The 13415-nt window shown below is 41.6% G+C and overlaps 1 protein-coding gene across 4 annotated transcripts in view; it reads left to right on the top strand.

The window, feature by feature from the left end:
• The window catches only part of cux2b (cut-like homeobox 2b), a 103061-nt gene that overhangs the window by 66225 nt on the left and 23421 nt on the right, over positions 1 to 13415 (top strand). For 3 of the 4 annotated variants that reach the window (XM_086111440.1, XM_086111441.1, XM_086111442.1), the window contains exon 5: positions 11926 to 12066. In XM_086111440.1, coding sequence (XP_085967566.1) covers positions 11926 to 12066 — 141 coding nt within the window. Of the gene's footprint in view, positions 1 to 11925; positions 12067 to 12963; positions 13214 to 13415 lie in introns of those variants that run through there. The other variant, XM_086111443.1, reaches the window with a different exon arrangement.

The raw sequence follows: 13415 nt of genomic DNA, 5'->3' as shown, positions 1-13415 counted from the left end.
AAGCTGTTCACTTATTCAATGAACGCAAGATAAAAGTCTGCGACAGAGAAATAGCAAAAGCAGCAGCTGACTTTTAAAGGTCTCCTTTTGCCTTGAAAGGTCTCCTTATGCCTTGAAGTCTCCTATTTAATATTCTCTCTCTCTCTCTCGCTCCACTTGAAATTGTCACACCAATTCATTTACAAGCCATTTCCTTAACATTGTGGGTGAGGGTGTGTGTGTGTGTGGGGGGGGGGGTCATTTGGTCTAAAGCCCCAGAATTTAACACAGGAGCATATTTTGCGAAGTAACCGAGTAAAAGCTAGTAAACTAGGTTAATTTGAGACTAGTGGTACCATCAGAAAAAGTCAAAAGTGGAACATTACGAAACAATTACAGTCATTGTATGAACCAGTTACTCCATTTTTTGGCCCGTTGTTCTGGAGTATCATTCATACCAGTCAAAACAAAAAATGCACCATTAAGAAAGAAAACAAACAAACATATAAGTCGCTTCAGAGTACAAGTCACATTTTTGGGGGACATTTATTTTGCAAAAACCGAGACAGAGTGGAGCTCGGACTTTCCCCCCCAAATACCCGCTCCTTAATCGTGGATGCATTCTTAAATATACTCCTAGTATGCACTGCTTTGCTCCGACTGTTTGGAAACTCAGAACATTGCCCTTCAGTTATTCATATTGTCCCGAAAAAGGAGTGCCAGAGCCGAGCGCATCAGGCAGCACATGGAAAGGAAACAGTCCAAGCACGAGCTGCTAATTGCTTTATAACATAGTCTGGGGAACGCGCTCTGGCGCCTCAAATTCTCACAGTCTCAGCGTGGTGTCAGTGTGAATTTCCAAATAATGATGGCAACAAGCAATTTTCCGGTTGAACAAAACTTTCGCTGAAAATGGAAAGTTTTTTCTTTTTAGTTTAAAATGACTTACCTGAACTAGAATCCCGCAAAAGTAGAATTCTAGTTGGTCTGTAAATAGTAAATGCTGTTGTGACAGATACCACCTGCCAGCGATGGCAGCAGAGTTCCGGGAAACAACATCTGCCATGACTACAATTCTTCTTCATCTTTTAGTTCTTCTTCTACTTCCATTTCTTTCTCCATTTCTTCTTCTTCTACTTCCATTCTTCTTTGACTGTCCTTTGGCAGTTGGCACATACTTTTGGGGCATTACGACTGGTGGAAAGAATGTGATGGTCACGCACAGAAAGTCAACACAATTAGGGCAAGGGGATTTTGGTTTCCTGTCTGAGCTCTAATTATAATACAGTTACCGTATATACAAGTTGCATCCAAGTATAAGGCGTAGGAGCAGCCAAACTATGAAAAAAAGTGTGACTTATAGTCTGAAAAATATGGTACTCAAATATGTGTGTATGTGTCCATTTTTAAACAAAGTACCCCCATCGTGACCAACATTAAAATAACATAGTGTCGTAAATAGCCTTAAGCCGTAAGTGTTCATCAAAATTTATGTCGATGTTTTAATGACTAAATACTAATCATGTTTTTAAAATGATTTATTCATTTTAACGATTGTATTTATTGTGTGTGTTTTTATTGTGTGTATTTGTGTTTCGGGGGTGACGGATGGAAATTAACCCTGTGCTAAATCCCGCACTTTTACACGTCAACTATGTAAGTATGCTTGATGTTTTCAAGGTCCATTGTCCCATCTAAAGCATTAACATAAAATTAAAAAAGAAACAAAAAAAGAAAGAAGTCATAAAAAAGATCAGAATATTCTAATCCACTTAAACATGCGCCTGTTAAATGTTAACACTGGACTTAAATATAGGACATTTAAAAACGGTACTTCAGTACAAATGTATTGATTTAAAAAAAGTGTTTAATCCACTGTAGCATTGCACAGTTTGAACATTTAAACCCACATTTCATGCCATGAGTGGCAAGGTGGATAACTGCTTAACACGTCCGCCTCACAGTGGAGAGGTGCCGTGATTCCATCTCCGGCTTTCCTGTGTGGAGTTTGCATGTTCTCCCCGTGCCTGCAGTTTTCTCCGGGTACTCCGGTTTCCTCACACATTCCAAAAACGTGTGTGGCAGGTTGCCGGAACACTCTAAATGGTCCCTAGGTGTGAGTGTGAGTGCAAATGTTTATTCGTCGATGTGTGCCCTACAATTGGCTGGCAACCAGGAGTGCCAGAATGCAGCTGAAATAGGCTCAAGCACACCCGCGACCCTCGTGAGGATAAGCGGATTAGAAAATGGATGGATGGACTGGACTTCATACCACACTTTGAGAATCACCGAATACAGAAAACTGAAGCGAAAGAACAAATCAACCATTAACGTACAGTATCGAATCCGGTCCTCGAGGGCTGCTATCCTGCATGCTTTGGATGTTTCACTCCTCGAACACACCTGATTATGATCATTATCATCAGGCTTCTGCAGAGATTGCTGATGAGCTGATCATTTGAATCAGCTCTGGTGGAGGAAGGAATCATCTGAAATATGCAGGACTGCATACCTTCAAGGACCGGAGCTGGACATAACGCTTAGTGGCAGGTCAATTGTTGTTGTAATCTGGAATCGAATATTTCTGGCAGCGAGCACCATTTATAAAAGGGCTCCCAGCAGCCTCTAAATGGGAGCATTTTGCTCCGAAGATTTGGTAACAGTGCAAGTACATTTTTCATCTACAGGCCAGTGCAACCAAAAAATTTGCAGATTTTTTTTTCTTCATATTTGCTGTCCTTGAATATTTTTTTGTTGTTGCTGACACAGCTTCTGCTCCGCACTTCAGCCAGTTTATCTGTAATATAGTGAAAAAGGGTGGTATGAATATTTACTTTGCAACTCGACTGAAAGTGTGCGCCCCTAACTGTTCTCGTTGCACCACTAAAATTTCTGGACGACTGTGCCTCCAGCAAAAAGGTTGAATCAGAGGCGCTGCTCGCACATGAGTCCAGCCCACTGGTTCAGTACACAGGGCGGACTGTGAGTCCAACCTTGATTTTAGGAGGTACCCAGGTGTACTGCATGGAAATTACTCTCAGTTAATTGTCAGTCCAATTCCAAACCTTTTGTCTCTCATGTTACACACATTGCACGAATTCTTTGAGTAAACGATCATATTGATCTACAAGACAGTTTAGGCAACGGTCATCACTTGTAGAAGATGACTGAGTGTTATTTCTTGATTTCAACTCTGTGTACATGCTCAATCTCGCTCACCCCATTCAGGCACATGGGAACGGTTGAAGCCTTGCCCAGTTGAATTTGGCATGGACTGATTGCCCGTCAACCACAGTATTTCAAGTCCTATTTCCCCCAAATTAGCAGTTGCCCTGATCCAGCACGACGAACACAAACAGCAACGCGTGTCTCAAACGGCACAAGTTTTGCGATGGCTTTCTGCGGGGAGCCCTTCCTGTTTTTTGCAGCATGTGGTGTCACCTCCATTATTCCGCGGCCGTTTGTCACTGTGCATCTTGCTGCAGGTATCCAAGGTCACAACTCCCATCCTACTTGAGAATGGATGGCTCCAGGTTTACTGCAGGGCAGTCATGTGGCTATGGCCCCACTTCATTTCTCCCCGCCTCCCAAAAACAACAAAGCGATCCCCCTCTGTTCCCCTCCCGCTGTACAGCTCGTGTATTTCTGATTCTTTGACAGATGTAATCATTCTTTACCCGACATGCTCGTTAATCTTAATGTAGTTATTCCTATTCATTGCTGGGTGTTTTATTTCCTTTCATATTGTTTCATTTGACTGTGTCTCTCCTCGAGTGTGCCTTCCCGTGTGCTCATCCGTGCGCCTTCGGTCCAATCAGAGCAGGCCACAGTCAATGAACAACATGGAGATGGAGGGAAAACATCCCTTCGATATGTGACCCGTTGTATGTGGCTATCAATAAAATCTGGTTCCATATCAGTTATCCACCAGGCAGCTCTCTTTGGTTCCCGATCCCGTTCTTTTGACGATATGCTTTAGAAACAATGCTGCAGTTCAATCGCACCCCCAATGTAGCAGAAAATGCAACTCCTCTTGAAATGAAAACTTCTCGAAGGACGTTCTTGAAGGTGTTTTTGTTCTCTCCGCTCCTCCCTTTTATGAGGCCCCAAAGCTGAGATGTCAATCCGCTTGAGTGTTTCATTAGTGTGCTATATTTTGATTTGCCTGTGACATCTTCTCATGCTGTGCGTACGAACCCCGTCTTAGGCTTGAAAGGGGCCTGTTAACACTGTTTCCCCAACAATGTTTATATCACCTCCGCACTGTTTTGATCAGCCCTGATAAACACGTTGTGATCACCCAGCGCCGCAAAAATTGTGGCAGCTTCTGCCGGAGTTCATCAGTTTCCCAGAGATGCCCCGAACTTTTCCCACGTCTTTTTCTACCTCTCCATCTTGCTGTCTCATTCTTCTCTTCCCTCCTGGAATGTGTGCGAGTTGTTTGAACGTCAGCGTTTGTTGATCGGCGAGGCCTTGTCGCCAGGGGCGTAGCCCAGAGACTGATGCTCCAGGTGTTTGCTCTTCCTCGCCCCCTATCACCGCACGCTCGCACAAACACACACACACACACACACATACTTCCCTCAGGGTCCAGCCCACTCCCTCTCTCTTTTAGAACAGAGCTACTTTCATCTGAGCGGGAGCTCATCAGACTTTGTGAAGATTGCGTTCCTAATACACCCCACGAAGTGTGCAAAGCGTGTGTAAATGAGCGTGTATGTGATGTGTGGGTGCAAACGAAGTCACTCACGGAGTTCCTCAGGGGTCAGTGCTTGGTCCAAAACCATTCATCTTATATATACATGATATCTGCAAGGTCTCAAAACAATTTAAATGTGTCCTATTTGCTGATGATACAACTTTCTACTGTTCTGGAATAAATCTGAAACAGCTCCTGACAACCGTAGAAAACTAATTAAACAAGTTAAAAAACTGATTCGACAGAAATAAATTGTCACTTAACCTGAAAAAAATCGAAGTTAATTGTTTTTGGCACAAGACCAATCAAACACCAAGCTAAAATTATGGTAAACTCAATTGAGATAGAAAGAGCGTATGAAACCAAGTTTCTCGGATTAGTAATAGACTCAAAACTATGTTGGAAGCCACATATCGATAACGTAAAAAGAAAAATAGCCAAAACCGTAGGGATCCTCTACAAAACCAAGGAAGCGCTAAATAAGAGATCTTTGTACACATTATACACTTCATTATTATTACCATATATGACCTACTGTGTGGAAATATGGGGAAATGCCTGCAAAACAAACACACTCCCTATTCTCAACCTACAAAAAAAAGCAATTCGAATTATTAATAGATCAAAATATACGGAACCCACAAATCCACTATTTATCAAATTAAATACGATGAAATTTTATGACCTGGTTGACTTTAAAATCGCCCAATTAATGTACAAAGCACACAATAACCTGCTCTGCCAAAACATTCAGAAGTTTTTCGAAATTCGAGAAAGCAGCTATGATTTAAGAGGTACCAACTTATTCAAAAAACTCAAAACAAGAACAAACATCAAGCAAAGAAGTGTATCTATCAAAGGTGTTAATCTGTGGAATAATCTCGAAACGGACCTGAAAATGAGTAAATCGCTTGCTGAGTTCAAAAACAAATTCAAAAAAATAGTACAAACAACCTACATCAATCAGAGTTAAAATGATAAATTCAAAACATTAAATATAATGATAAAACAGAACTAAGTTGATAAATAGAGAAAGGTATATAAATATCCATTATGAATACAAGAGAAAATTGACACAAGAGTGTCAGGGTGTGGAAGTATGTAATCCCGATACAAACCAAAAGTTGAAAAAATATCACGGTTTAGGGTAAAGTATGAGCCTTAATGGAGACTTCTTTCTTCTTACTTTTTTCTTTTCTGATTGATATAAAAATGATTTATTAGATATAAACACATAACGGGGTAGGACTAGATACGTTTTTTACTTCTTCCTACTCCCTTGAACATAATAACTGTGTTGAATGAAGATTGATTTCTTTCTTTTTACTTTTTTTATCTACCTTATTTTCTGTCAAATTATTACTGTATATATGTTTTATGTTCAATAAACAAACAAACAAACAAACAAACAAGTTGAAAATGTTATGGCAACAGTGCTCGCTAGTGGTGAAGGTTGGGACTGCAGGGCAGAATTTTGTTCAGAGCCTTTGTGGGGACCCTGTGTAGAATTTGATTTGGGGCTGCCCCCTCCTGCCAAGTTTCTTTTAAATGTGTGTGTGTGTTTTTTTAAATCCTCACACTTTCTGGAGGCCTCTCGGGGCCGGGAAACCCGAAGCAGCCGCTTCGTTCGCTAATGCCAGGGGTCAGTTCTGTTACATTGTGTTGCGTTTCGTGTCGTTTTCCGTTAGACGAGGCCTGTAAATCTCTTACATAGCCACAGTGAACGCTCCCTCCAGCTATGAAATGATCAAATCAGAAAGCACTGACCTCAGTAGTTCAAAGCCATTCAAATGCATTAAGAATGGTTGTCCTTCTTCAACCCCCACCAACGCATAAACAGGCACACGCAGAGAGGCCTGCGAGGCACAGCAAGCTGGCTTTATTGTAATTGTGCAGCTGAGTACCTACAGTCAGGGTAAGAGGGCTGGAGGAGGAGGAACGCTGTAAATGTTTGTGGCAGTCTGTTGGAAAATAAGGGCATATAAAAGCTGATGGGGAATGAAAGCTCCATGGGTGGGACGTGATTATGCCCAAGTGATTAATAAGAGCAGTAATAAACAAAGGCCCAGGAGATGTTTGAGGTGCTTAATAATGCATTATGTTCATAAAAGAGCTGGGCCTCTCCAACTGATCCCTGTGGAGTAGGACACCCCAGAGGGACCAGAAAGGGAGAACAAGTGTGTGTGGAGGAATGCAGGTTTGTGTGCACGTCCAATTACAAAAGGTGAAGACAAAAGAATGAGGCAATTCTAATTCCTTGTGACTTCAGCGCATGCCACATAAATAACAATGAGCAGCATAGTTTGTGGTTGTCTCTCAAGTTTAGTGTTTGTTGGTACATTTACAATCTCTCTCGATTGATGTAATCCCCTCTCTCTATACTCTGAGGAAAAAGACGACATCTCTCCTTCATGCCCAAAAGGTGTTGCTAGCCACGTGTTAGTCACATGTACAGCTCATCTCTTTAATTTGCACATCAAGTTATTTTCAACTAATTCCACGCCATGCATGTCAGCTTCCAATGCAGCTCGGAAAGAAAAGTCGTCGTTTTGAACATGATGCGGTCGTGTTTGCAATCCAAAGAAATCATAGCGGGAGGAAGGGGGCAATTAAACTAAATGCTTAACATCAATTTCCATTTGTGAAGGTGAAACTCGAGCTCCAAAATTGTGTCAGCCTAGTTTTGGTCCTTGACGGCACTATTACAGCACCCTTACTGTTTGTTGCAGCAGCAGAACATGTTCGTGGACCTTGAAGTCCACTTCGAGAGAAAAAAAACAAAACAACAACAACACTGTTTTGAATGAACAGAAAAAAAACCCCTTGAGCTCAGCCTTGTAAATTAATTTGTTCGTGTTGTATGATGGGAACACAGCTGGCCTCATTAACATGTGCACAACAAATAATTATAGTCCCCCCCCCCCCTCTCTTCAGCCAGCCACTGCTTGGCTAATGGGCTTGCTGGGTTAATTATGTCAGAGCGTAATTACACGCGGCCCAGTGAGACATAATGGTGCACCCTACTGCGCCCACGCCACCTAATGATAGTGTATCGCTGACGTGGCAAAGACGGACGGACCAGCCGACACACCTGCTTGTCTTGCAGCGCAAGACCTTCGCCCTTCCACCCATCGGTTAACCATTTCCACCCAGACACATAGTCTACCTGTGCACTTTTCTCTTCCGTGCCACACACAGACTACTGAACTCTCCTTCTTCTGACAGATTTTGGCTTCTGCTTCCTGATACTTGTAAGGCCTTTTACTTTGGAATGCAATCGCCCAGAAACAGCAAGTCAGTGACCACGGGGTAGCAGCGACTAGACCATGGCAGCCTCATTACTGCACAGCTAAAATGATGAAACTCAGTATCAATGCAGCTGCAATTGTGCAAAAGCATAATTAAAAGAGTGAGTACCGACATAGGCTTGAAGCTCTACAGAGATCTAAAAAAAAAAACATGTCCAGGCACGCATTTGCTTTAACCGTTTTTGCAATAATTCACATTCATAAATTGTACACTGAGCCATAGTGACAGTTGGAAATCCTCAATGTAAGTTTGTCAAGATGAAAATACATTGTAGGCCGGAAATATTTTCTCTTATTTTTCCTCCTGAAAAGGTCAATGTCTGCATTTTCTTGTCTATGTAGTTTCTGAAATTGGCATGCAAGCCGGTCTCCACCGCCTCACTCAGTGAATGAAATGTTGAAATTGGTGTCATGTATCCATTTTCAAAAAGTATCTCTTATTTTGACATTTTTCAAATCCATGAATTATTATTATGAATGAAAGGGTCAAAGTATGAGTCACTTAGGTCAATGAAATGAATCAAATCAATAATTATGAACTTTTAACAAATGATTTTGTGTTTCATAAAAAATACCTGGGCCCGATGGGATATGGATAAAACATTTATAGCCCTGGCCACGTCCTCGAACTTGTCCATCCCTGATGTACAGTTTGCGTGTAAAAATATATTTGTCCCAGAAGTCTGAGGAGGACTTTCCACTAGTAGTAGTAGCACACAAAAATTACTAGAACGTAGACTGACAACATTTGAACACTTTAACAGAAAACTTCCAAAACATTTAAAAGTAAAGAAAAAAGTGTAGGGTCCTAAAATAGCTAAAAAGAAAAAAAACGTTTCAAAGACCTTAATTAAAGGTATGGGGTGCGTTTTTATAACCTGGATTCAAAAGCATTTACACTCGGGGCTGACTTCACTTCTGTTGGCAGCTTATCCCATTTGTGTGCAGCATAACTGCTAAATGCAGCTTCACCATGTTTCTTTGGAACTCTGGACTCCACTAATTGAAGTCGACAGCTCTCAGCGCTCTACTGGGCTTATATTCAATCAGCATTTATTTCATGCATTTAGGACCCAAACCATTTCATGGTTTATAAACCTCTAGCGTAATTTTTAAATCTATTCTGCAGCTGATTTTTAGGCAGTGTAAAGCCTTTAGGACTGGAGCAATATGTTCTGATCTCTTTGTTCTGGTCAGAACCCGAGCAGCAACGTTTTGAATGAGCTGCAGCTGTTTGATGCTCGTTTGAGGCAGTCCAATAAGAAAACCATTCTACTGCAAGTCTACTGCAAATAAAAAGCAAGGATAAGTTTCGCCTGGTCTGCTCAGAGCATGTAATACTTCAGTCTGAATATCGTCGCTGTCAGATGAACACGTATGTCCATTTTTGTAATTTTTGAAATATTTACGTTAATGGGATGCATTTCGGACATCCCACTATTGTAATTGTTTTTATAAATGACAAAAATCGACACGCGTTTTACACAGGACAGCAGTGGTATGTTTTTCAGCTGCTAAGAGGCTGTTTTAGTGATTGATTTCAGATGACTGCTGAACGTCAAGCCTGAGTCGAATAGCACCCCAAGATTTCTGACTTGGTCTTTGAATTCAAAAGACAGTCACTCCAGGTGTTTTCTAACTGCACGGCAATTCTCTTTATTGCCAAAAACAATTACATACAATTTTTTTTAGCTGAAGGAAAATTTAGTTTATAGCAGCAAAAAAGGCGAATGCAAGAAACACTTGTAAACATTATGAAATGCTGCAAACGTTAAAATAATACATGACTTAAACGTTTCCTTAGAATATAAGTACCGGTATATTAGATTTGGATGTGTACCTTGGACTGTACTACAGAGAAATGTCAAGAGTAATATGAAATGGGATGGATCGGTCGAGTATGTTTCCAAAGTATTTGCACATTTGTGGTAAAAATATCGCTGGTTTGAAAAAAAAAAAAAGCCGGTCTTTTGAGCCTCATCTTGTCAAGCTCGACGAAACAACGACAACATGCAAACATACATTGGCAGTCCCGTGAATTACGTCGTCCTCAGAATGTTGATGTGGGTCATGAAATCCATAAAAGGAAATGCTCCAAATGTGTGCTTTTCACCAGATGTTTTGTTTTTGTGTCAGTAATTATGACCTCAAATCAGGAATGCAATTATCCTTGGATAAGGGTTGGAAAGGAAAAAAAAAAAAAAAAGAACTGTTTGACAACGCTGTGTTTTTAAGGGTGAGACCCTGATAGAGTATCCTGTACTTAAAAAGCCTTGGTAGTGTTCATTAATGGAAATGCAAGCTGTGAGCTTGTTTTAAGGTCAAGTTTGTTTTTTGTTTTTTGTTTTTTTACCATCAGCGTCAGATTGTTGCCCATAAATACCTCCAATTAGGAGATGCGTTGTGCAAACTTGCTCACTGACTTTCTGGACTCTCCCTCAGTAAGTGTAAATCTCGCAGCCCTTTGAGAGGATCCCCACATCTCGACTTCAACCGCAAGGTTACTTTTGTATACCGACTTCAGTTATTTCCCGTGGCTTTCGATTTGACTTTCCTTACTCCCTTGCCAATGATTGATAATCCTGATTTATCCATGTGCAAGTATGATCTCTGTCCTTTGATCACTAAAAGTTGAAAAACGAAATGAGAAAGAGGCAGATAAAGTGATTTCTGTGACAGCGGGTCGATGGCAAAGCAGTGCTTCCTGTTTGTCTGAGAAGAGCTTTTCCCTTAATAGTGATGTCCCTTGTGACTGATGCAACATCTCCACAGTTGGTGCAACAATGAAAGCAGACAATGTTTGACTGTAAATGGTCCTGGGAAAAATAGCGCAATCAATTAAATGGTGCAAAATGTTTGTCTGACGAAAAAGCGGATTGGACGCCCCGCAATGCGCAGCCAGGATTTCAACAAATTGCATGCCGCAGAAGTTTGGGGTCTGTGATTAGTGTTTATTTTTGCTGGGAGTTGATGGCAAAGTTTGGCTTCATAGCTCATGAAATGTCACGACAGTCCGGGCCCACACTAGACACACAAGTGTGAGATGCGCGGATGAAAGCTGCGAGAAAAAAAGTTTGTGTAGAGCAAAGAAGCGATTTTCCTCTTTTGGAGTTTTTAAAGGCATGCGCGCAAGTGTGTGTGTATGCGTGTGAGTGAGCGTTGCTCCGCATTTCGCCCCCCTCCCCCTCCTTGTCAAGGAGCTCCCCTGAGCTTCCTTCTTTGTGCTTTGGCACTAGAAGTCACCTCCTTTGGTGTTGAGCAGGCAGGTACACAACAAGAGCAGCTCACTCTCTCTGAGCTGTTGAACTTTTCGGGAGGGGAAGAAAGGGAAGGCAAAGATTAAAAACAGCCCTGTGATGTGGAGTGCCGAGCTGCCTCCTGAGAATTCCTGGCATAATAATTTAAATGATCAAATGATACAGAGGAGACTTGTTAGCTGAGAAACAGGCTCCTAGTTGGCCCCATGGGCCCAGTGCTGCCGCGCATGCATTGCAAAATAGCTCCTCTGTTGTGCTAAAGAATCCTGGTTTTTTTTTTCCTCCTTTCTCTTTTTACACCCTTTTCAGGAGCAGTCTTTTTCAACACTTTGTTTTGGTGTGTATATTTGGCATTTAAGATTGTCACCCTTTTAAAACAATCTGTTTTTTTCCCCCCTGATCATTTATGAGAATATGAAAATATTCATTACGAAGTGACGGTTTGGAAGTCAGCTTTTCGCGTTATGTCCAGTTTGTCCATTTTTCAAAGGCACTCTAGTGTGAAAGTCAGAGTTGCCTGCTTTTTGGAAAATCTCATTAGCATAGTCCACCTTTGTTGGAACTCATGAAAAATAATGTGTAGGACTGTCTAATGCTTTTATTGTTTGAGTCAGTGAGTGTAAGTATCATGTGCTTTGTTGTAATTCTTTCCTTACATCTTTGTTTGTGTGCGTTTTCACAGATCCAGCTCCTGTCCTGGAGGCCTCACACACACTGGAGGAGAGGCTGCAGCAGCTTCAAACTTTGGCCCCTGACAGTGGGGCCCTAGTGAGGGAGATCAGCGGGCACTGGAAGAAAAACTTGGAGTGCCTCGAGAAGACAGGTCAGACAAATGCATGCGCGGTCAGGATTCATCTTCTCTGCCCCTATTTTTTCAGAAATAAAAATCAGGTCAGTTACATCTTTTAAAAATTAGTTGCCGCCAAAGGTGAGTCAAATATTTTTGAATGAAACTAATAATGAGAATATTGATGGGAAAACTTTTTACCTTTGGAAATGATGATGATTTTTATTAACTATCCCTGAGTGTGTGAACTGGATGTATCTTGTCACATCCTGCATAAGAGAAATTCCAATCTGTGCTGTATGTTTCACATAAAGTACATTTGACAATAACGTTTATCCAATCCAATCCAGTAAGAGCAGAACAGCACACCTGACAAACTGCTTTGGGAGAAGCGATCCCCATTCTTCACTGTTTACAGAAATGACCTAGATGCAAGGAAATGCAAAGTTGAAGAGAGTTTTGCCATCGAGTAGGTGATGTGGCATGACTCCTTCTTGTGACTGGTTCCAAGTCATCCCTTAGATCAGGGGTGCCCAAAGTTTTTGGACCGAAGATCGACTTTTCGATCAACCAACCTCTTCCGATCGACCCACTACTGCGTACGCGAACGCACATACACACGCACGCCATGATGAGCAACAGCCTGACACGGAGGCATGCGACGCACTTTTGCAGCCTGTTAACTATCGTAGCTCACACGTACCGTTTTAAAGTGCTTCCCTCGGCCCTCTAGATTCCCATTCTTTGTCCGTCCCCTTGGTGAATTGTACAAAACAAACTCTGAAATGAGAATAATGATAACAATAAAAGATATCGCGCAACAGCTCCGATCACAAGCTGCAATTGCAGACTGCTGAGCGCTGACAACTTCCGCTGATGCGGGTCACACGCCACCGTAGGTTAATATTTACCTGCTTCGTTTATTTTATTTTTTTATACTTTTTGTGAAAATGAGACTGATAGGATGATTAGGGTGCAGTGTACAGTACTTTAACACAAAAAGATATATTACTAACATGCACAAAGACACACAAATGGTTGTTTGTTTTTTTTCTCCTCTACGCCCCTCGCGATCGACTTGGGACCAGTCCACGACCTACCGGTCGATCGCCATCAATGTAATGGGCACCCCTGCCGTAGATCCTCCACAAGCTCCAAAATTACATTGCTGGAAAGAGAAGAGGTTGTGATCATTTATGTTTTTGCCATTTCAAAAAGTGTAAAATTTCACAGTATTTGAAGATGCAAAATCACTCACCGCAATGTGTCTCAGGGATGAGGAATTACATTGCATTTGAAATAAAATCTATTTTCAATTCATCGATGTGCAAATAATCCTCCCAGAGAGGGCAAAATCAACTGTGCGGCAATTGTGCCTGTTTGGC

This window comes from Hippocampus guttulatus, chromosome 5 (assembly GCF_054856545.1).
Source record: "Hippocampus guttulatus isolate MCC_2025c chromosome 5, RoL_Hgut_1.0, whole genome shotgun sequence".
NCBI classification, from domain to species: domain Eukaryota; kingdom Metazoa; phylum Chordata; class Actinopteri; order Syngnathiformes; family Syngnathidae; genus Hippocampus; species Hippocampus guttulatus.
Note: the sequence above shows the minus strand (reverse complement) of the source record. Positions and strands in the feature narration are given on the sequence as shown.